The sequence below is a fragment of the Oncorhynchus mykiss genome, chromosome 20 (genome assembly GCF_057628025.1).
Source record: "Oncorhynchus mykiss isolate SJ-2025 chromosome 20, ASM5762802v1, whole genome shotgun sequence".
NCBI lineage: Eukaryota > Metazoa > Chordata > Actinopteri > Salmoniformes > Salmonidae > Oncorhynchus > Oncorhynchus mykiss.
The window spans coordinates 19,412,946-19,437,875 of NC_143041.1; the positions used below are offsets into that span (position 1 = coordinate 19,412,946).

A 24,930-nucleotide genomic window follows, 5' to 3' on the forward strand; every position below is an offset into this window, starting at 1 on the left:
CTCACAGTCAGTTATAAGGCAGTGTGGTTTGGCCAGGTGGAGATAAGGTTCAGTCTTTATGAGGTCATGTCTGGGGCGAGTGGATGAGATGATTACACAGTTTGTGTTCACGTGTGTAAATGTGATACACTGCCTTGAACACGGGATTTAGGATGAAAACCAAAGATTTAGCAGAAGTGACTATAAACATGAACATGGACTTAATGGATTTAATGACATTTCCACTGTGTTCATTTAGGTTGGAATATAATTTAAGGTTGAGTGAGTTCAAAATGGAAATTTAAAGGCAGGCTAATACAAGCCTTACAACACTGGGAATTTTCACAACCCATAATTACGCAACCACATATAATCTAATGCTGCAGCACAGTATGTACGTTAATCTCAGTTTAACTTCTAATACCCAGTCTTACATAAGCCCGTCTGGTGATTCTTTGTGACCAATCAGGACCTGGAATCTCATTTTAAAGACTCCACTCCCGGTGCATTGCTCACTGCGTCATTTAAGAGGGCATGTTTGGCACTTATATGGATAGAGGGGAGGTCATCAGGGGGAGGAACTCATTTAGGCAATTGTGGTCTCGGTTAATTAGGCTAAAATCAGACGTCACGTAGTGTTTTAATGGAAAGGTGGTATATTAAGACTGGGCTTTATTTGTTTTTATTGTCAAGTGGTGATGTAAGTGTCTACATCCAGACTTTTTCATCCCCTCCTGACAAACATTAGCTTCATTAGAAGCTGATTAGAATACAGTGATGTGCATTGACCATAGATAGACATCGCATCATTGTGTCTTTCCCATAATGGCGTTTGTAAGATTATTTTTCTACGAAGGGTGCATAATGCCACCTGGAGTGTGTTGTTTGAACAACTATAAAGCCAAAGTTGGCGCTTTACTGCCACCTGCAGTTATGGAATGTTTGCTCACGAGTAGAATTCATTGGCTGATCCTTCCTGGTGACCTGGATGGAATTATGGGATCCTTCCTAAACCCATAGGAAATCCCACTCAGTTGACTACTTCAAAATGGTGGAAGTCCTCAATGGCGCTGCTGTGCTAAAATTGACTTTTGGGCACTGGAGTCCTTTATCTACCACTATGGTATTGACTAATGTGTGACCTGTTCACAACTGAAATATGGTCTGGTTTTGATATGTTGGGATCAACATGTACTGAATACGAGTGTGCAGTATTTGCGTTTAAATAATTACAAAGATATTCAAAATAACCGAAAATAAATGAAGGAGTAAGATATATAAGCAATAAATAATACAATTCAAACCAATTCCTTACTTTATAGAACAATTATACATTCAAATGAATACACAGGTACAAAAAGATACTCCGTTTGAAGTTTTATGAATGTGTTGAGACAACTGTTTATTGTTCACCTGTAGAGTGCGCTCTTTACACATTATTCAATGAAGAGCTTCCACAAAAGTTGAACTTTATAAATGCACATTGAATATTCATATAGTACAACTGCAGCACAGAAATGCACTGTTATGTAATAGTGCAACCTTTACCTATAATCCACAATCTCTGACTCTAATATGAAACTAATGAGAACAATCCATATTTAATTCAAAGCAATAATTTAGAAGTCACAATCAGAAATTCCCTGCTATAAAAATACTTAAAACTCTTATACCATTAAAACTTGTAGAGCAAGATAGTCAACTGATAAATAAACAACACTATGTACAAACTCTTTAGATATGATGATAATTTTGTTATAGATATCAAACTATAGATGCACACAGACTTAATACAGACGTAGGATCTTAATCTGAGCCAGGTTGCTACAGCAGGAAAATAATCCTGCAACAAATGTGAATTATTATGTGGATTATAATTAATGGACATTTTTGTAGGGGTTGCTACATTTTTTGTTAGGGCAAATCAAGGCTGAAATGTCAAAGAGGAAATTACAAACTTTAAAATCCTTTTAAAAACTCCAATACACGACAAGTTTGCATTTCCTGCTGTGCAGGAAAATCCTCAGCAACAAAAGAGAAAGAAAGTGAAGAAAATGCTAGCTGGTGAAGGATTGATTTGATTGATACGATAGCATGAACATGTGAAAGTTGGTTTGGTGTCTCTAGCTTGAACAGTTCAAGAGTTATTGTTGGTAGGTTATTTTATGTAAATGTATGCAAATGTCCATAGTTCTAGTTAAAAAATAAAGAAATAATTGAAGTTAGGATAGCCTGAACATGTGAATGTTTGTTTGGTGCCTATAGCTTGAACAGTTGTGGAGTTACTTTTGGTGAGTTATTTTATGCAAATGTGTGCACATTTTTATCGTTATGAAAGTTTTCAAGAATTGCAAGTTAGGATAGCCTGAACATCTAAATGTTGCTTCAGTATTTCTAGCTTGAACAGATTAAGACGTACTGTTGGGGAGTTATTTTATGCACATTTATTCAGTCATAGTTGATACATGTGTTAAAGAATTTGAAGTTAGGATAGCCTGATCATGTGAAAGTAGGTTTAGTGTCTCTAGCTTGAATGGCTGAAGAGTTATGCAAATGAATGCACATATATATAGTTATAATTGATATAAGTTTTTTTTTTGTGTGTGTTTTTTTTGTTGTTGAATTTTACCCCTTTTTCTCCCCAATTTTGTGGTATACAATAGTTTTTTTTTAGTAGCTACTATCTTGTCTCATCGCTACAACTCCCGTACGGGCTCGAGAGAGACGAAGGTTGAAAGTCATGGGACATCCGATACAGAACCCAACCAAGCCGCACTGCTTCTTAACACAGCGCGCATCCAACCCGGAAGCCAGCCGCACCAATGTGTCGGAGGAAACACCGTGCCCCTGGCAACCTTGGTTAGCGTGCACTGTGCCCGGCCCGCCACAGGAGTCGCTGGTGCGCGATGAGACAAGGATATCCCTACTGGCCAAGCCCTCCCTAACCCGGACGACGCTAGGCCAATTGTGCGTCGCCCCACGGACCTCCCGGTCGCGGCCGGTTATGATAGAGCCTGGGTGCGAACCCAGAGTCTCTGATTGATACAAGTTTTTAAGTATCTGAAATTAGGATAGCCCAAACATCTGGACGTTGGTTTGGTGCCTCTAGATGAAATGGTTCAAGAGTTACTGTCAGTGGGTTATTTTATGCAAACGTATGCACATTTATATAGTTATAGTTGATTACGATTTGAAAGAATGTGAAGTTACAATAGCCTGAACATATGACAGTTGGTTTAGTGTCTCTAAATTGTACTGTTCAAGAGTTACTGTTGGTGAGTTATTTTATGCTAATTTATGCAAACGTTTATCGTTCTAGTTGATTAAAGTTTTAGAGAATCTGAAATTAGAATAGTCTGGAAATGTGAAAGTTGGTTTGGTGTCTCCAGCTTGAACGTTTCAAGAGTTATTGTTGGTGAGTTATTTTATGCTAATGGTGGCCAGTCTGTTGTGGCAGTCTGCACATTGGGACGTTGGATTCATGTTAATAGCTTAAGTCATTTAAGCATCTGAGAGAACAGAATAAAGTAAATTATAATAATAATATGAGTATGTAAGAAATCTAGAGTTGTGTATTGCTTTGCATGCGCACCTAACTAAGATCCTACATCTGTAGATCCAATTTATGATCTATATTATTTTCTAAAACCCTAATAACAATAATGATAACGCTCATAAATAATTTATAAATATTGTACCATAGGCTTTATTGCTATTCTAGACAGACTGTGCATTCGCTGAACATATACTAAATAAAATAACTCAAATGCATCTCACAACAGAACTGTACAGATTTACAGTATGGCTTAAAGGGGACCACCATGGATGTTACCTCTCACTACCTACATCCACACTTTGCCACCTTCATCTCCTCGTACGGGTGTCGTATAGTGATGACACCATTCTCCTGGTACATGACCGTGATGGGGTCGAGTTTTGTGGGAACGCAACACGCCATGTTGGCTTTTTTGGGGTTCTTGAGATTGACCAGGGTCTGGATGAGGGCGTGTTTGGAAGGGGTCATGTCGTCAGTCAGGGGGTAGTAACACACCCCTCTACACTCAAAGGCGTCATACTCAGGGGGCGCTACGATCCACTGGTCCCAGCCGATGTCTTTGAAGTTGACTCGCATGGAGGTCCGTCGGCAGTAGTTGGTGTCCGCCTGCCTCTTCCGCCTGGGGTGTAGGTCCACGGGGATCTCATTGTAGTCGGTCCCTTGCCAGTCGCTCCCTGAGAAGAGTGTCTCTTCCTCATGAACTATCATCTCCCTCAGCTCCTTCTTGGCCTCTCTCTTCCTGCTCCCCAGGTCGTCGGAGAAGACGATCAAAGCAGCTGCCGTGTTATCCCTCACGCCCACGCCCACGCTCACGTCCAAACCTCCGCCTTTGAAAGGCCCACAGTCCCACCTGTCGACCACCACTTCAAACTCACTGGCCCCGCGGTCCGACTTGACCCAACTCTGGATGGCAGTGGTCACATCGAAAGTTTCCCAAGAGTGATGGGTCCCAATGACCTCTTTCCCATCCACAAGGTGGGCAATGGCCTTGTTTCCTTTATACTCCACTTCATAGACCTTTATGGAAGCCCCGATCCCATTGGTAGAGGTTGAGGTTGTCCTATTATCCAGCAGGGTGAACAGCCTGAGTTCTGCCATGTTGACCTCTTCGTGATTTGGGACAGTTACATTGAACAGAAGTCTGTGTTTTGACTTGGTGCCATTTTTTTCAGAGTGACTGACATCTGCAACATTGGGCAAAAGGCATACATGGTTTCATATTTGATATCCCTTATTTGTATCAACAGCCTTAGAGGCACACAGGCTTAATAAGCATGCATAATACAGTGTCTATGTATGAAAATGTTGTGATCATTGATAAAATCCCCCACATTGATGTTTGACTTGCCTATGTACATACCTTGAACGGTGAAGCTGCGAATGACATCAGAACGAGGCATCGAGGACGTGTCGGAGGCATACTTGTTGTACAGTTCAATCATGAACGGCGGCGGGTATATCTTGCTGTGCTCCCGTGGGACATCGGATAAATTGAGTTTCCTCAGAAACTCTTCCTTCATGGTTCCCAGAAAGCTGTGTAACCTGTCCTCCTCTTCGACCAGGTCCTGCTCGGAAGTCTCAGAGAAGCCCCCGCGATCTTCACTTTGGAGGACATCGTTCAGTGGTTTGCACCGACAGGAGCCCGTGGACACCAGCAAACTCAGACACATCTGGAAGAGGAAACGCCTTGAGCACTGCATCTTCAGATCAGATCCTTCCCAATCGACACGCTTTACCTTCCCAGTTCCCACTATGTATTTAAAACTGACTTTGGGTGACAATCTGTTGAAATTGAGATTCTTCTACGCTAGGGCTATAGTCCTGGGGGTCCACTCCCATGCTCTAGAGTAAACAGTAGCCTCATGTCAACCGAAAATAGTAGCACGGCCATTCTTATCTCGACCATTGATGTCTTGTTTTAGGCTTTGTTATCGTTAGAGGGCTTGAAGTTAATGAAGATTCTGTAAACATTTGCAGACACACTGCGATAATGAGAGAGACGCTGGAAATTGTGGGGCTACTGACAAACACTTTACTAAATTCTTCCCTCTTGCTTCCCACATGCAGGTCAAAGCTCAGGCCAACGGAAATCAAAATGTATATGTTCGAAAAGGCAGTGAAATACATATCAGGGTTGGGGAGTAACTGACGCACATGTAATCTGAATATTAAAAAAACTGCAACTGTAATGAATTAAATGACCAGCTAAAATATTGTAATCAGATTACAGATACTTTTGAAAAACTAGATTATTGCTTCTTGGATTACTACTGAATTTAGAAAGGATGTTTGCAATAAAAATAATTGATGACACCTTTCTGTTTTCTCAATGACATTCATTTCAGCAATGAAAAAAAGGTGCAAGTTTAAGTTTGCTCCATCTGAGCGTGTCTGGGCACAAGTCAGAAACCACTATAATGATACACCAAATTAATTTGATGGATCCTTTTTGTCGTATTTTAATGTATCTTAAGGGGAAAGTAATCTAAAAGTAATCTGATTATGTTACTGAGGTTGGGTAATCCCAAAGTTATATTACCGATTACAATTTTGGACCAGTAACTAGTAATTGTAACAGATTACATTTAGAAAGCAACCTACCCAACCCTGTACATAGTAAGACTTGTTTATCTTTCAGATACAATATAGATATCATACTTGTTCAACAGAGAAAACAGTAACAAATGTACTTTTCAATTTTAGTTACAGGTTAAATTGGTAGCACTGAATGAATCAAGCTGCATCATTCTATGTTGGGTAGAACGCCTTCTTCATCACCAGTGTGTCATACAGTGGCTAGGATCCAGTGTCATCGTGGGGGGTACATCAGAGGCAAATGTGTCTGAGGACGTTGGCCTGAGTCAGGGGCACTCCTCCCACCTCTCCCTAAAAACAGAGTGAAGACCATTGAAATATCCTCTGACATACATTTTCCAATGCATTGGAAATGAAGGGACTTTCTTAACCTGTCTGAAATGCGTAACACATTCCTATCTCCTAAACATTCCTGGAGCAGCCTTTAATTCTAATATTAGCCTATTGACTAAAACTGTAAGTATGTAGGATCATAGGATGATGATACACAAAGAGGACTCAGGCCAACATAATCCTAAAATGATTACAACGCCACACAATCTTCCATGTTTTTCATTATACAAACTATACTTTATGTTCTATTCAGTTTATTTCCATTTAAGTTTACAGTCAGTCTAGGCAATATTTTGGCAATTTAAGCAGAAACGATAAAAAACGGACATATTCACAATTCAATTACAGTTTCTCTCAATCGCTTTGGCTCAATTCTCGAACGAGAATTATTTTTTTCAAAACAAATCTCTGAACAATTACTTTCTTGTTCACACCAGATTTGAATTTCCTTTTCATTTAAGCAAATTGCACGTGTTTTGGCACGTGTGCAAAAGAGTAAGTACAATTGTCTACAATTTGCACAATAACTACATGTACATGGCTGACCAAAACTGACGAGTTGATTCTCAGTGAAACTGTCATACTCTTCACAACTTCTAAGCATTCTTTCATCGTGTGAGCCATCACATGCCAAATGATCTATTAGAATTATCAAAATCTGTCAGACATACATGTATATTCCATAAATATCTATGACATGGAATGTTTGTGATGTCTGCTAAATTGGAAAATGACCTGCCAGGCCAACAAGAGTGACAGGATGTCCACCAAGAAGGTGGGAACTTGTAGTGTTACGTACTGTGAGGAGGTACAATTGATTGTTTTTTTACAGACGGACATGCAAATGTGAATTTTCTGTTGACATGTAACTCATTGCTACAAAAAAAAAGTACTGTATACATACAAATGTACAGTATTGAATTTTCCCCGTAAACTTTTATCTACTGTTGAAGTCGGTATCTAAAAAGCTCAGTGTGATACACAATAGCATTCAGCTAGACAAAACTGACATTATTGTATATGATATTAAGCAGTCAGTGTCTACAAAAAAGTAGAACAAAACTGAAATGTGTGAATAACAAACATTTCCAGAGTTGACTGTCATGGTGAAAAAACATCTAAACATTTTGACCAGTACGGCTCACACGATGACAACATTTTTTTCTCACTTTGGTGGCATTGGCCAATTCACTGACACAGTAATTAGGTTTTGAAGCATGAATTAAATGTTTTGGGTGAGTTACTACATTTTTGCAGACATGCAATAGAGTTGTGATGTCCCATAAAACAGTTGTGACAATTGCACTTACAGTTTAGAGAATGTTCAGACGGTTTCAGAAAATGAGCCAAAGCGATTGAGAAAAACTGTAATGGGGAAATAGAAGTTACATAGCACAATTATTCTCAACACCTTTGTGGTAGTTTTACATGAATCAACTGTACATACAGTATGATGTTGAAAATGTCGGATGTAATAATTGTGCACTAGTGGTGTATTGTTTCATCAGTAACATCAAAACAATAAATCTCAGGTCCACATCTTAAAAAATGGCAATTTTGTAACTATTTATATTTCAAAACAGCAGGTGGCAGCAATGTGCTGCGTATCTCCCTTTTCTTTGAAAATGATGACAGCGGATCCCGAATTCAAACTAATGCAACGATTACATTTGATATTCCACAGTGAGTACCCTATAAGATGACCACAGTATGCATACAGTCAGAAAACAATATAGAATTATTTATTAAAATAGTACAATCTCTCATGCATTAACCATTTATTTTAGCAGATTATTTCAAACACCTAGTGAACACTACATAAACGACAGGCAAAGCATAGTTTAGGATTCCATCAATTATTTACAAAAAAAGTCCCATTTAGTTGTATTAGTTACAAGATTATTTACAGAGGTTGAGCTTTTGAGTCTGGTGCCGTAGGAAGACTTGAGTCCAATAGTCTAAGTGCAGTATATGGCAATAGGGTCCAGTATTTGAGTTACTCTGGAGTCTGGGTATAGATCAAGAGCCAGCTCTGGATGGCTGAAGGCTTGGAACTGACAGTTAGTCAAACAGTCCCCAATTCACCTACAGTCGAGCTGCTGAATGACAGAGGAAATCCTGTGTGAATCACACTCATCGGAGGGTCAGACATAGCGTTCTCTGCATCCCACCACCCGTAAAACCCTTATCTATAATCCATATCTCCCTCCATGGTGAGTTCATCCATTGTAGTCTCATCCAAATATGTATTTCTTTTTGTACTCTATTGACTGAATGTCTCTCCTGCTCCACTCTGTCTGATTCATTGTCATCTTTTTTATGCATTTATGCATTGAGGCTCTTTCCCGGGTGGTTCTACCGGCAGCCACAGGTCTCCACAGACATGTTGGGGTAAACCTTCAGCACCATGTTCCGGCTGGGGTCCAGGAAGAGAACACTCAGAGAGCTCATCCTGTCCGGAACACAGCAGGGCTCCGGAATGCCGGGAACGATTCCCACCGCCCTCACAATGCTCTGGATGGTGGCGTGGTTCGAGGGCCGGAGAACCTGGGAGCCAGAGAGGGAAAGAAGCTGGAGTTGAGAGGGATTCTCTTTCACAAGGAAATATGAGGATGACATCACATTTGTCAGGCATGTATTTAATACAGCATACCCTGTATGCAGTATCATCGGATGAATTAAATAACTTTCAAGCATATTTTCAAGACAATGGAACATTTTATTGACGAAATAAATACTACACGAAACACTGAAGTAAAACACTACACGAATTTACCTTTGGAATAGGAAATCTGCAGGTGCCTGCACAGTAGTAGGCATCATAGGCTTTCGGGGCTAACACCCACTCGCTCCAGCCGATGTCTGCAAAGTCCACTCTCAGGTAGCGTCGGGCGCAGACCCTGGGCTCACTCCACTGTCTCCTGCGTGCCTTTTTCATGGTCCTCTCATCAAAGCTCAGCACCTGGGGCTTATTCAAGCCGTCACTGCTGTCCTGGCCTTGCTTTCGCCCATGTTTCATTGAGGGCTTAATCTTGGGAGCAAAATAAGTGCTCTCCCATAGTTCATGGTTCTTCAGGGTGTGAAACTGGACTTCAGGCAGGTCATTGTTCTGTATTTGGTCCAGGGGGGACACTGCTTCTCTTTTCAGCCTGGAGGCTGGAGGAGATGCATTGGGGGACCGGGTGGGCTCCTCGCCTGAAGGGAAAGGCCCGTACCTCTGCAAGGTCATGGCCACGCTGTTGGGCTCAGATATGGACATGTCGTTGGCATACACCAGGACGTATGGTAGGCTGGCTGGAGAGAGGCGCTCCTGGTTCCTCTGGGGCCTCACCCCAAAGTCAAACTCTGCAGAGATGAGGAGCTCTCCCAGGACGTGGGCCTCTTTGACTACACCGGAGACTTCTCTTGTCTGCCAGGACCCTCTCCTGGGAGGGGGCAGGGTGACGTTGCCCAGCGGGGAGGCAAAGGCAGAGTTCGGGGACGTTCCTCGGAAGAGGAGCTGGGACGGGGGAAGCTGCTGGAGGCGACAGGAAGCGTTTCGGGAGCGCCGGCAGATCCAGGGCCGGTGGCGGGGACGCTGGTCCAGGAAGTGGAATGTGGCGGACAGGATGACCTCCGACTCCTGGATGGTCGACAGGTTGAAATGGAACCACACGCTGTTCGCGGAGACTCCTGCAAAGAAAAGAAAGACATGATCATGTGTGTCGACAGCATTTTTAATTCTACACATTCTTTTTCAACATGTAGCCTACTTTCCACAGCTTTTCTGCAACCACAATGTCATAAAAGCCACAAATTATTATCTGTGTGTGAAATATCATCACATACAATAGGCTACAGTGCAATCATTATGCCATGATTACACTGATTGCGATACACACTATTTTGACTACCATAAACAATATTCTTAATGTCATCCCTTGACTCCCACTAATGTTTGAAAAATAAAAATTGCCCCTGAATAGGTCTCAGCCATATGGAAATGCTTAGGAGAGCACGGAATATAGTTTTCTGTGTGCCTTTAATAGTGTCTGAGTGAGTGTCATAATAGGCTCTTGTCTAACATCTCATGAATAGTAACAGTAGCCCACACTCTCTGATCACAGTGAGCCTATACCAAAACGGTGACAGGGCATGGTTGGTGCTTATATAAAACACATACAATAGCCCAACTTAATTATTATAAACTTTTTGCTATTGCAAAATTATGTTTATGTCACTTTGTATGGTTCCAAGGCTACTCTAGCTGCTGCGTTCAAAGTACCCTGCCTACAGCTGTCAGCAGCCCACCACGTTCATATTAAGTGTGATATTCTGGTATCATGCAGTAAAATATGAACATGTAGGAGAACACTCACTTGGAATAGCTTTAAAACTTCTCACGGTATTTCCGTCTCGATAACGGTGAGGCTCCTTACTGTACTTTTCATAGAGTTTGAACATATTGATTGAGACCATGTCCCGCGATGCGGTTTCGCGCGCGGAAGAGTCATCCGTAGCCTGTTCGATATTGCTGTCGTGCTGCGTCATGTCGGATGGCTCCACGGATGAAACTTCCCCGATACTGGAATTTAAAAATAATAACAAATGCACCAGATGTAATAATATCTTTGCCATATTTTCTATTCAAAACGCGTTATTCCATCAAGTTAGGTCTTTCTTTAGTATTTGAATGTGACAAAATGTGAGAAAAGCCGTCCACAGTTTGATCTGCAGTGCAATTCCAGGATGCGCTTGATTGGTGTTATCCTTTTACTCACATGTAGATTGGCGTTAAGGGTTTAAAAAAGGTAAATCGTATGACAGGCACACTTCACAGATTATAGCTCCACACTTGTTTAATACTACTAGAGAGACCAGGGGAAAGCCTACGGCTTTAGCAGTGACAGACGGTGACGCTTTGGAGCGCTCAGCCAACGAGAGTCAAGCCCACAAATCTTCCCCATTGTAGAATCAGAATCTACTTTACGCGTAGAGAACAGGCTACTCAGACGAATGGTGCTCGTTTCATAAAGTTAGACCAAAGCTACATCAATGTCTGCAAGATCCCATAATGATAATAGTCTACATAACAGAACCGAATATAATAGCATAGTATATGTCAGGGGTCTTCAACCTTTTCTTTCTCAGGTACCAAGGCAAACCAAACGTTAGCAAAACGTTAGCAAAAAAAAAAGAGTTTTTCACATGTCTTGTCTTATCATCAGGTGAATGATAATGTCAAAGAGAACTAATCAACATTTTAAAATGAGTAGATTTGGTATACAGTTTTTTATTATTTTGATCTCCTCACATTATGATTGGAAGAGGATGTGCAAACTCTAACATAGCTTATTAGATATAAAGGTAATCTGCATGGTTAAAGTCCCGGTACAGTCAAAAAACGTGTTTTCATGTGTTTTATATATAGTCCCACACTATGAGGTTGGGATAATAATGTGAAATTGTGAAAATTATGATAATGCCCTTTTAGTATAAGAGCTATTTTAAAATCACCTGCAATTTCAGCCTGTTTTGGTGGGATTTAGTTTTTACCTTCAAGCTTCTTGCTTGAGAAATTGCTGTTTGCTAAAGAAGCTATTTTTGTCATCATTTGAATTGAAAACAATCACAGAAAGGTTATTCATTGTTACCCAGAAATGATTTGCGATTGAGGTAAAAACGGATGCATTGGACCTTTAAACACATGGCTAGACAGTAAGGAACGTGTCTGTCAGCCCTGCATTAAAGGCCAACTCCGCCTATGCCTGGAGTTTAAAGTGCTTTAGAGTCCAGAACATTGCAAGTATGACAACAGCAATTCTGATTAAATTGTTGGGTTTTTTGCATGTCGATTTTTTTGGGGGCATCTCTTTTTCTTTCATTGAAAAGGTTTCCATACATCATGGGGCAAATATAAAGCATTTGTTACACTCTAGTCTAAACCTAACTTTGACCGTGTAAACGGTCCATTTCCTTCCCTTTTAGATAACCCTAAGCATGACGATCACATAATGACTAGGGTACAGGGCACTCCCTTTGTAGTCCAGAGTTGCATGAAGAATTGATGTTTCGGTGGTTGGCTGATATGTCAAAATATGTCTCTGTTCCTGGTCTCTCCAGCCAACCATGTGATTTTAAGACATTTTTAGAGGTGCTCTTGTTTTTCTTCCATGTCATTCTTTCATGGCCCCTTGGTCAGAGGGGCCTGCTGGAGCCTCCTGGGTTCCTGAGGTCTTGATGTCTAGTTAACAGCAAGACAATGCGGACCCTGTGAGAGAGGTGGTGACAGCTTGGCTACTGGGGTCAGTGAGCCATTAAAATACCTTCTACTGGCCCGACGGGAATCACTGGGGCCTTTCACACCACGCTTTACATGTCCTGCAACAGCACTAAAGGCCCCTGCTCCTGAAGCCCTTACTAAAGCCATGATTGTCTTAAGCTTATCAGTACATAGCCGAAGCAAGATCCTATCAGCCTCAGCCGTCATGATGTGAGGAAATCATGGTAGACCCTTCCCATTACCAGAGAGCCACCCATAATTATTTTATATGAGTCAGAGTCCCAATATCAATTGATTATTGTTGTCTCACTCTAAGCTCTTGTATTCCTTAGCTGGTCATCATTTCAGACATAGCCTATCAACAGAGGCAGAGCATTTTTAAATCAGCACAACAAGGCCAATGACCCTCACACATAAGACCATTTAAGAAATGCCATCCTATATGACATCATGCATGCATGAATCACCTCTGGTAGAGAGATGAAATAGGGGGAGAGAAGAATATGCTCTCATTCACAGAATATCTGCCTGGGGCGCTCATCAAGGAGTAAAAGACAGCGAGTCCACCATGTTGCTTTTGGCCAGACACCAATCTCCCCTTGACTTGTTTTCTTACTGCTGGCTTGGACTAAATGACCACTCTGACTGATTTGGTCATGGATGTCCGAGGGCCATGAAAACCCCTCCATTACCCATCTGATCCCTGCCAAGATGTTCATGTGTGATCACACAGCCCCTCACCAGACTGGGTCCTCTGCCATACCTCCCTCATTGAGACACAGAGAGAGAAGAGTTTACATCAATGTCCTCCTTCTGCGAAAAACAGACAGGAAGACAGACAGCCTCCCTCTTCCAGAGAGATATCCGGGAACATCTCCTGCATTTGCATAACAGTGTACATAGCCATCAACGCCAACAGAAGATGGAATGTCTCCTGGAAAGGAAATGTTATGACAAATTTATGGCCCAAATCCCAGCAAATTTCTGGATTTACGGGTAGATGTGACATCCGAGTGGGGTTGGCGTAGTTTATCCTCCCCACTCTCCACCTGGGCTGTTAGCTGACAGAATCATCACATCAGGGTGTATTTCTGCAGGCCTTGTCTCATCCAGCCAGTCCTCTCAGAAATCTTAGTTCTGAATAGAGGCCTGACCCAGTTCCATGACCTGTTAGAGCTCAGCATGAAAAGTGAGTCATTTATCATTGGAGTTCAGACATTTGGGTTGAGTAACAACTCTCAGCAGTGCGAGCAGCCCTGTGTTATTTCTGCAAAAAAATAAATATATATATATTTTTCTCCAAGATACAAAATTAGACTTGTTCTCTGTCCACTTAGGAATGTTAGCAAAGTTATCTTTGCCTCAAAGTTATCTTTGCCTTCATTCTTCTCAGGAATAATTGACTGTAGATGGGGGGAAATCCCTAAGCACAAAGGCAGAGAAAGAAACCATACTCTTTGAATCAAGATTACATCCACTCATTAGGTGGTTTTTATTTCTAAATCTCATTTTTCTAGTCCCCAAGTTATCTTTATGCCTTGACATACAGTCTGCACTGCAGTATATTTGCCAAAACACAACTAGTAAAACAAAACACGAACGCTAACACAATTGACCCCATGAACTCGTATCATTGCAACGTCATACTGTACACACAATCACTTGAGATGTGTCATTCTCTTTTTCTGATGACGATACGCCAAGTTATTATCAAGGGATGATCACTTTCCTGAACATGAACTCATTGCTTTGATTACTTAAAGCCTGTTTTAATTGACTTGTTAGTGATTCCTCATGTGAGATGCCTATCTGAAAACAAGCAAGCCTGATGTGTTTGGGCACTTTTGAAAAATGGACCATGATATTGAGTTACAACCATTATTCACATTTGGAAGCTTCTGTTTGGAAGACACGTTGAGTTTGGCTAAGAAACAGCTGCCTGGTCCCTCTTGTTTATGCCTGCGACGAGTCGACGAAAGCACGATTGGTTACAGAGCGTTGTATTCCATCCGCATGGTTATCAATCACTTCAAGGGCTCCCAAACATGAAGGCCATTTTCCCATCATCATTCAGTTGGTGAGACCGTTACAATCCACGTTACTGCACCAAACGGACTGACGACTGGCACCGCTCTCTCGCCTCCCGTCCGCACCCTTTCGTTCGACTGTATATAAATCACTCCATAATGCCGTGATTTTGGCCCTGCGCAATTATGATGCGATTTGCCCTTAAGCCCCTTTTTCATGATACAGTAGGTCAGTGCTCAGACACACGCGATTTGGATATAGTGTGTAATTTACCAGCCAGATTAAAAATTGTGCCTCCCTCCTCTCCCCTCCACCCCCTTTTTTTTCATGAGAGAGAATGGAATTATCTTGGTGTATTTCAGACGTACTTTTCTGGCCAAGGATATTGTTTTCTTTGGCCTCACACAGTAAGTCTGCTATTATGGTCCTTTTCATGTCTATAAATGGATTATTTTCGTGGATCCAAACGGGAATGCTTGATTTTAGCCTGGATTTAAGAGGATACTGAACTCTGTTAGGGGCCCGGATTTGCTACCCGTATTCTCATAGTGCTTCACTTTGAACGATTATTATGGTATTTGCCAAATTGTTCAGAGATGCACCTCCAAAGCTCTGGAGAAAGTAACATTTAGCTGAGGTCTGGTGACCTACAGGGGAGATGAGAAATGTTAGCTTAGTGTAGATATCCTGTTCTTCAGAGAGGGAGAGAGAGGGAATGAAAGAAATAAAGACAAAATAGAGCAATAAATGGAAAGAAAAAGAAAGTTGAAGAGAGACACAGTAAACATAATATGGAACGAATCCGAGGGAAAGAATGAGAGAGAACACCCACACCAACTAACCAGCCAGCCAGCCCAGCCCAGCCAGCCAGCCCAGCCAGCCCAGCCAGCCAGCCCAGCCAGCCCAGCCCAGCCCAGCCCAGCCAGCCAGCCCAGCCCAGCCCAACCCAGCCCAGCCAGCCAGCCCAGCCCAGCCCAGCCAGCCAGCCAGCCCAGCCCAGCCAGCCCAGCCAACCCAACCCAGCCCAGCCAGCCAGCCCAGCCCAGCCAGCCAGGTCACCTTTGATACAAGTCAGTATTCAACGTCTATCCATGTCTGAGGACGTCTGGAAATGACATGGAAACCGGCTACTAGAGTTAAGAGTAAGTGCTGTTACCTTCAAGTAGGTAAGCATCTGCCTCTGGTGCCAAAGGTTGCACATTCGAATCCAGTGATAGAAAGTTGTTTTTGAGATTTTTGTTTTCATCCTACCCCAAACCTTAATCTTTACCTTAACCTTTCGGAGTTAATGCTTAACCTTACGATTTCGGGGGTTGATGCCTAAACTTAACCCACACTTTAAAAATTCAGAGTTAATGCCTAAACTTGACCTTAAACGCTTTGAAATTTGACGTTTGGAGCAACTTCAAAATGTGATGTTTGAGAAACATGGATGAACGTCTAATTCTGACGTGAGACTGTGAGAGCTAGTTGGCCAGCCAGCCAGCTGCAGCCCTGCTCTGCTCTGTGTGCCTGTTACTGACATGATTTCCCCTCTGACAGCTGTGAGTGCTGGGCCCCCTGCACCAGGGCAGCTTTGATCTCTGCCTCTCTGTCACTCAACGTTAGTTACCCTTCAGGATGGAGACAGTCTCTCTCCCTCTCTCCCACTGCCCCAACTCTCCACACACTGAGCATTCTGTAGCCAGATTCGGCTACTGCTGCAAGTCTATTATTGTTAATACCACATTGTTCATGTGATTTGAGTATTGAGTCCATTGGTCATTGGTCATGTAGTTTTTAACTGTGTCCCAAGCAGATATGTCTTACTTAGTGACTCTTTGGAACATGTTCCTTGAATGTGTGATGAAGGTCTGACTGTGTGTTGGGAACACTCACATTTGGGTGCACACTTGAGTGAGTTGAGTGTCAAGGTACAGTAGCATCATTTGGTGAAAGATGGACTGAAAAGCTTACGTTTTGCATTTGTTATGGCAAGGTAGCCATCCATTGGAACCAACTGGTGGCTTTACTTCTAAGGGAACCAATTAACTCTCAGTCTCAGTGACTCAACCAAAAACTCACATATGTACACACAACAAAACTCTTGTCAACCGGCCAACATTTACTGTACTGGGGCTAATTTCAGGTTTCGTCTGACTTATTTCTCCAATTACAGCCTCCGCAGAGCATGCTCTCGCTACATTGCCAGGAATGATAATCTAGCCCCAATATGAACCTTTGACATCGAATATCTTGAACACATAATGAGCAAGGTTGATTGCGGCATTCAACAGAAAAATCCCACACCTCACAAACCACTTTGTTTTAAGTTCCCTGTCTCTCTTTTGGTCTATGTTGAGTGAAGTCAGTCAGAAAGACAGAGCCAAACACTGTTCACTCAGATATTCAATTCCACTTCATGAAATTGCCTTTGGGAGGTAGGGGACTCAATTGCAATGTGTAATTTCAATTAACTTCAATGTCTTTCATGTCACGAGCAGGAAACCAAAAAAGTTTGTGAAATGGTGGCTTCCATTTAACAACATTTAACTGGACTTCTACTGTATATGATTTAAGCATCAACATATGTTTACTTCTTCCAATGCGGGGGCCTCGCTGTAACTAAAGAATGTGTTTTTCAGATCAACCATCAAATCTAACCCTCTTGGTGTGAAAAGCACCTCACAAAAGCGCATAGTGCTTTGACAGCATTGGGGCGGGTGGTTGGGTATTAGGGGTGGGGCTATAGATTGTAATGGACGGCAGTAATCCCATTGGCTCTGCGACTCAGCAGGGGAAGCATTGCCTGGATTTAAAACGTTGTTGAGAACGTAAAAAAAAAAAGGGAACCTAGAACAAATATGGTTGGAGGAAGTCCCATGTGAGACAATAAGCCTTCATTGCGTGGCCTCCTCCCACCCATGTCACACTGTATACTTCTGGTGTGACATCATTCACTGTGGGTCGTTCCTTTAGTCCAGGCACGGACAAAAGAAAATAGGAGATTTTGTTACGAATCCGTTGAATAAACTTACAGTATGTACTTGTGGTCATTTTGTCTATTCATCCATACCATGTTTTGTTGGCACCAAAAGACTCTCATACAAGTGGTTGGGGGTTACTAAAGAGAGCAGCAGATCTGAAAAGAGAGGAAGGTGTTTACTAGAAGTATGTCGAAGTTAAGTAACTCAGTATAACAAATGTAAAAAAGTTTCAGGCATACAAAAAAATAAACATGTGGACACCTACAATATGTAGTACTGCATTTTGTTTTCAAGCACGTTGCAATTATTACTCGATAATTGATGTTATTAGAAACTGTACTGTACCTGGTACCGTAGAGACAATCTGTTCCTGCTTTAATTCAAAGCCCAGCCTCAGAGCTCGGTAGTAGTGGAAGCGATTACACAGACTGAAATACATCAGTAGGCTGACCCATGACACACACTGTGTGTCTCCACGGCACATCTCTCACCAGCGTTCACCTCCAGCGTCTAGACACATTCAACACATTCTCCTTCTACCTGCCTGCACTTCAATGAGGCCTTTTGAATCCGGGAGCCAATAAAAGCACACACACACACACACAGCCATGTTGGGGAGAAGGGAGAGGGGAATGAAGGGGAGGTTGGGGGGGGATCTGGCGGTTGAACTCTGCAGCCTCCGGATATTCAGATCCAGATTCATTGGGTCAGTAAAATACAGTCCTCAACAGGATAAATGGAGCTTCAACCCTCAACAGATATGTTAGATTATCACTACCAGGGGGATAAACCCAGACGACGGGGTTCGAGTTCGCAATGTCAGTGTTTGTAATTCAAACTGCTTGAGTTATGATGAAGTATCTCTGGACTGTTTCCACATGGTTGATTTTCTTTTTCTGTCGGTTGATTTAATGTTGATATGTGATATTTATATTCTTGTGCTTTTGACGTTTTTAGTTATTTCGAGGAACAGCAGGGGAACCCACCTGCACCCCCCCCCCCCCACCCCAAAAAAAGAATGGATTAATTGAGTAACCTAGTTTTATCACTGAGATTAGTGTGTGTCCTAATTGCACCATGCAATCAAGTTAATAGATGATACGGGCCAAGCCGAACAAATCTCCGTCCCCAGAACGGATCATGCACTGCTTTATTTCATCATGAAATTTTTATGCATGGAAAAATAACACGCTGGAAACCCAAGTGCTCAATGTAGGAAAAAAAATCTAAACAAAAGGCTTCTGTTGTTACTAAATCAACGTTCATTTGCGACTTGGCAGCCCCTGCTTTAAGGAAGCCTGTGGTAAAAGGGTATTTCTTTCACATTGCTATCTGATGTCCTGGGTGTATTTTGTGTGATCATCTGGCATGGCTTTGTAGATTGGAAATCAAGCCGGAATTACTTTCTTGAAAGATGTCATTACATACAGTACCGGTCAAAAGTTTGGACACCCACTCATTCAAGGGTTTGTATTTATTTGTACTATTTTCTACATTGTACAATTAGTGAAGACATCAAAACTATGAAATAACACATATGGACTCATGTAGTAACAAAACAAGTGGTCAACAGATCTAAATATATTTTATATTTGAGATTCTTCAAAGTAGCCACCCTTTGCCTCTCGATGACAGCTTTACACACTCTTGGCATTCTCTCAACCAGCTTCATGAGGTAGTCTCCTGGAATGCATTTCAAATAACAGGTGTGCCATCATTCGTGGAATTTCTTTCCTTCTTAATGCGTTTGAGCCCAAATTTGAGATTTTTGGTTCCAACCGCTGTGTCTTTGTGAGACGCAGAGTAGGTGAACGGATTATCTCCTTATGTGTGGTTCCCACTGTGAAGCAAGGAGGAGGAGATGTGATGGTGTGGGGGAGCTTTGCTGGTGACACTGTCTGTGATTTATTTTGAGTTCAAGGCACACTTAACCAGCATGGCTACCACAGCATTCTGCAGCGATACACCATCCCATCTGGTTCGTGCTTAGTGGGACTATAATTTGTTTTTCAACAGGACAATGACCCAGCACACCTCCAAGCTGTGTAAGGGCTATTTGACCAAGAAGGAGAGTGATGGAGTGCTGCATCAGATGACCTGGCCTCCACAATCACCTGACCTCAACCCAATTTAGATGGTTTGGGATGAGTTGGACTGCAGAGTGAAGGAAAAGCAGCCAACAAGTGCTCAGCATATGTGGGAACTCCTTCAAGACTGTTGGAAGAACATTCGTCATGAAGCTGGTTGAGAGAATACCAAGAGTGTGCAAAGCTGTTATCAAGGCAAAGGGTGGCTACTTTGAAGAATCTATATATTAAATATATTTAGATATGTTGAACACTTTTTTGGTTACTACATGATTCCATATGTGTTATTTCATAGTTTTTTTTATATATTCCCTATTATCAAACAATGTAGAAAACAGTAACAAATCAAGACAAACCCTTGAATTAATAGGTGTGTCCTAACTTTTGACTGGTACTGTATGTCTAACAGTATATTTCTGTGTATCCAATTGCACAAATAACAGTGAAGCATAGTTAAACCTTTGTCTAGCAGTTACTACATCTGAAATTCCCCCTCTGAATCTAAATCTAAGCACAGATGAACTGGTCAGAGAGAGAGGGAGAAAGAGAGAAGGAGAACGAGAGAGGCAGAGAAAATGGTACGCTTCAAAAGAAAGGCATTCCTGCCTATTCTCTCAGCTTCTAAAATTAAATGAAAAATTCCAGCCTTCGGTGTTGATAAAGACAATGTTTTTCTAAGACTTGCTGTGTTGAGCTGCTTTATGTTTGTCTCTGTGGCAACAGGCCCATTTGAGGCTGTAAAGGCTAAGATATTAGAAGCAGGCGAAGACACAGAAACCAGGCCGTTTAGGGTTCGGAGTGAATACATCATGCAGGCACATCTGACATGGTGTTGATGACTCCATGTGACTTGTTAACTGGTCCTGAACGTCCTGAAAGTCACCTGAGCACTATTACAGGCTATTACTGTAACTGTGCGTACATGAAACCAGGCCTTGACTTGATACCATGAGCAATCTGAGAGGCACCACATTTGTCATCATTTGGTCTGACATTAATATGTCTAAATGCATCACTGACATGTGTTCCCTGTCTGAACTCTGACCCTGTCTGTGTAGTGTACAATTACTGTATATTTATGTGTTGTGTGTGTGTGTGTGTGTGTGTGTGTGTGTGTGTGTGTGTGTGTGTGTGTGTGTGTGTGTGTGTGTGTGTGTGTGTGTGTGTGTGAGAGAGAGAGAGAGAGAGAGAGAGAGAGAGAGAGAGAGAGAGAGAGAGAGAGAGAGAGAGACAGAGTATATAGACAGAGAAAAAGAGAGAGACAGTAGGTGCTATGGGTTTATCGAGTAGTCCAACAGATTGGACAATAGACCCAGGATCACATTAGTTCACACTCCACTTCAGAGAGAGCAGACGGCTATGGTTTTCTTAGAACCAAACTGCCATTGCCAGAAGGAGGAAATAGGACTTTTCTGGCACATCAGACAATCGACCTATTACTGAGGTACTGTATGTCATGCAACTCAAGATCAAATAAAACATGGCTGCCTTACATTGTGTCAGCATGCCATCATTGCAAAGGCCCTAACATAAAATCAACAACATGTGAATTGAAAGTGTTTTCTCGGGAACGAGGCAGGGTGTTATTGTTCCATTAGGGCAACATTTTATTTGGACATCAAACTTATCTTGTTCTGTTAGTGTAAATGTGAGCATTCTCAATTCAGTCTGAAAGGTCCCACTGGGCAAAGATGTCAATTCGACGTCTATTCCACGTTGGTTGAATGTAATTTCATGCAAATGATGTGGAAACAACCTTGATTCAACCATTGTGTGCCCGGTGGGGTGTTCAAATCAACTCAACAACACACACCATAGCTTATTAGCCTTCCTTCATCGGGTGGTTTCCAAAGATTTTATAGATGTCTGGATAAAGCCTAAGCAAACTCATGGGTTGTAAAATAAGACCTCAATGTGTGCTTGTTTATGTTAGCTGTGCATGTGCGCTTGAACGTGTGTGCTTGTATACGTAGTTCTTAAAAAAGGAAAACGTTTCTGGCTCTAGACCTGCATTTCAGTGAACACTCAACATCAATGACAAGTGAAACCAAGCCAAATGAAATGAGCTGCAATTCATAGAATAAAAAAATAAAAAAACTCTCGAATTGAAACCTGCACTTGATTAACATCAAATAATGAGAATTGTTTTATCAACCTTATTTTTTACGAGCAACTGGTAGCTGAACAAATAACTCTCCCAGAGGGAAGGCTAGCTACATGGGCCAACCTCTGGCATAGTGAAATCTGAAAGATTACACATTCTTCAAATAGGCACATTCTTCTTTTCTCCTCTCCCCTGCAACTCTTCACGGGGTTCTAAGAGTACAAGAGAAATATCCAGTGCATTTGGAAAGTATACAGAAACCTTGACCTTTTCCACATTTTGATACTTTACAGCCTTATTATAAAATTAATTTAATTGTTTTTCCCCCCTCTTCAATCTACACAAAATTCCCCATAATGACAAAGCAAAAAATGTAAAATAAAGAAATATCACATTCATGTAAGTTTACTCAGTACTTTGTTGAAACACCTTTGGCAGAGATTACAGAATTATTGAGTATGATGCTACAAGCTTGGCACACCTGTATTTGGGGAGTTTCTTCCATTCTTCTATGCAGATCCTCTCAAGCTCGGTCAGGTTAGATGGGAAGCGTTGCTGCACAGCTATTTTCAGGTCTCTCCAGAGATGTTCGATCAGGTTCAAGTCCGGGCTCTGGCTGGGCAACTCAAGGATATTCAGAGACTTGGCCCGAAGCAACTCCTGCATTGCCTTGGCTGTGTGCTTGGGGCCGTTGTCCTGTTGGAAGGTGAACCTTTGCCCCAGTCTGAGTTCCTGAGGGCTCTGGAGCAGGTTTTCATCAAGGATCTCTCTGTACTTTGCTCCGCTCGTCTTTACCTCGATCCTGACTAGTCTCCCAGTCTCTGCCGCTGACAAACATCCCCAATGCGTGATGCTGCCACCACCATGCTTCACCGTAGGGATGATGGTTTCCTCCTGACGTGCTGCTTGGCATTCAGGCCATAGTGTTCAATCTTGGTTACATCAGACCAGAGAATCTGGTTTCTCGTGGTCTGAGAGTCCTTTAGGTCCCTTTTGGCAAACTCCAAGTGGCTGTCATGTGTCTTTTACTGAGGAGTGGCTGTCTGTCCACTCTACCATAAAGGCCTGATTGGTTGAGTGCTGCAGAGATGGTTGTCTATCTGGAAGGTTCTCCCATCTCCACAGAACAACTCTGGAGATCTCTCAGTCTATCTGGTTCTTGGTCACCTCCCTGACCAAGGCCCTTCTCCCCCGATTGCACAGTTTATCTTTATCTTAACTCTTAGGAAGAGTCTTGGTGGATCCAAACTTCTTCCGTTTAAGAAAGATGGAGGCCATTGTGTTCTTAGGGACCTTCAATGCTGCAGAAATGTTTTGGTACCCTTCCCCAGATCTGTTCCTCGACACAATCCTGTCTCGAAGATCTACAGACAATTCCTTCAACCTCATGGTTTGGTTGTTGCTGTGACATGCACTGTCAACTGTGGGACCTTATATAGACAGGTGTGTGCCTTTCCAAATCATGTCCAGTGAATTGAATTTACCACAGGTGGACTCCAATCAAGTTGTAGAAACATCTCAAGGATGATCACTGGAAACCAGATGTACCTGAGCTCAATTTTGAGTCTCATAGCAAAGGCTCTGAATACTTTTTTATTTGTAATAAATGTGCAAATATTTATAGAAAACTGTTTTTGCTTCATAATTTGTAAAAAGTCAAGGGGTCTGAATACTTTCCTGAAGGCACTGTACAGTACCTGGTAAAATAATGATTAATAAACAACTCCAAGGGGGGCCCTATAAAATCTGTGATTTCTTTCCCCAAATTATGTTTCATGTTTTACAAAATTATGTATTTTCAGTTTTTTGGGGGGGGGGCTTGAAAAAAGCAAACACATTTCGATTTTCGAGTGTACTTCCCATTTTAATTTCTTATCTGGCCCTTGAATTGAACGTCTAGCGAGAATCGCGCCTCATTAGCTAATTGTTCTGGATGTATCCAATAAATGTCATGAGAAAACAGCTTAAACAAATGCAAATGCAGCGACTTTGCTGTTATTCTGGCTACACTTTTTGATGTGACTTTAAGTTAGCCGTAGTTGGCTAGCTAGAAAGCAAGGGATAACAACGTTGCCAGCCAGTATGGCAATGGAACATTTAGAACGAACATCGGGGTTGTGTCCATAGATACAGAACAAAAAGACTGAACGACTGGATCATGCTCTAGCAACCAAACCGATAGAACAAACGGCAAGCCGGCTTGGGTAGCAACCCTAGATTTGTATCGAAAATCTATGTTGTGGAAGGATGAAATAGTATGAAGAAACTCATCAAAATAACATTTTGTATACAATTATATCAACCACTATTTGAATTTGTTGGTAACCCGTTGTATAAAAGTGAACAACACCCAGGCCAATATATCCTCCAAACACCGGCTTCTTGGGCATTATCACTTAATAATGTGTTGGTCTAGGGATGGTTCTGTACTGTTGCTGCTCATCTCATGGTTTTCAAATAACAAATAATAGATACAGATGATGTTAGAATCTGTGTTAGAATCACCTTCGGCAGCGATTACAGCTGTGAGTCTTTATGGATAATTCTCCAAGAGCTTTCCACGCCTGTATTGTGCAACTTTTGCCCTTTGTTATTTTCAAAATTATTCAAGCTCTGTCAAATTGGTGGTTGATCATTGCTAGACAACCATTTTCAAGCAGATCGAAGTCAAAACTGTAACTCGGCCACCTAGGAACATTCACTGTCTTCTTGGTAAGCAACTTCAGTCTAGTTTTGGCCTTGTGTTTTAAGTTATTGTCCTGCTGAAAGGTGAATTCATCTCCCAGTGTTTGGTGGAAAGCAGATTGAACCAGGTTTTCCTGTAGGATTTTGCCTGCACTTAGCTCTATTCTGTTTCTTTTTTATCCTCAAAAACTCTGCAGTCCCTAACGATTACAGCCATACCCATAACATGACACAGCCACAACTAGTCTTGAAAATATGGAGAGTGGCACTCAGTAATGTGTACCACTCTTGGATTTGCCCCAAACATGAATGAGACTTAGTATTCAGGACAAATA

The 24,930-nt window shown here is 41.9% G+C and overlaps 2 protein-coding genes across 2 annotated transcripts; both read right to left on the reverse strand.

Annotated features, from left to right (window-relative positions):
• Positions 1–1,274: 1,274 nt before the first annotated feature.
• LOC110499036 (growth/differentiation factor 2-like) lies at positions 1,275–5,385 on the reverse strand. The gene is made up of 2 exons (XM_021575866.3): positions 4,896–5,385; positions 1,275–4,719 (listed from the first exon to the last, which is right to left on the reverse strand). Exons 1-2 carry the CDS (start codon positions 5,233–5,235, stop codon positions 3,818–3,820), a joined length of 1,242 nt encoding a protein of 413 aa, XP_021431541.3. The 5' UTR covers positions 5,236–5,385; the 3' UTR covers positions 1,275–3,817.
• Positions 5,386–6,700: 1,315 nt separating this feature from the next.
• Positions 6,701–11,318, reverse strand: LOC110499035 (growth/differentiation factor 10). Its single transcript, XM_021575865.3, has 3 exons — positions 10,822–11,318; positions 9,240–10,135; positions 6,701–9,010 (listed from the first exon to the last, which is right to left on the reverse strand). The coding sequence occupies exons 1-3, from the start codon at positions 11,078–11,080 to the stop codon at positions 8,819–8,821; spliced, it is 1,347 nt and encodes a 448-aa protein (XP_021431540.1). The 5' UTR covers positions 11,081–11,318; the 3' UTR covers positions 6,701–8,818.
• Positions 11,319–24,930: the final 13,612 nt, after the last annotated feature.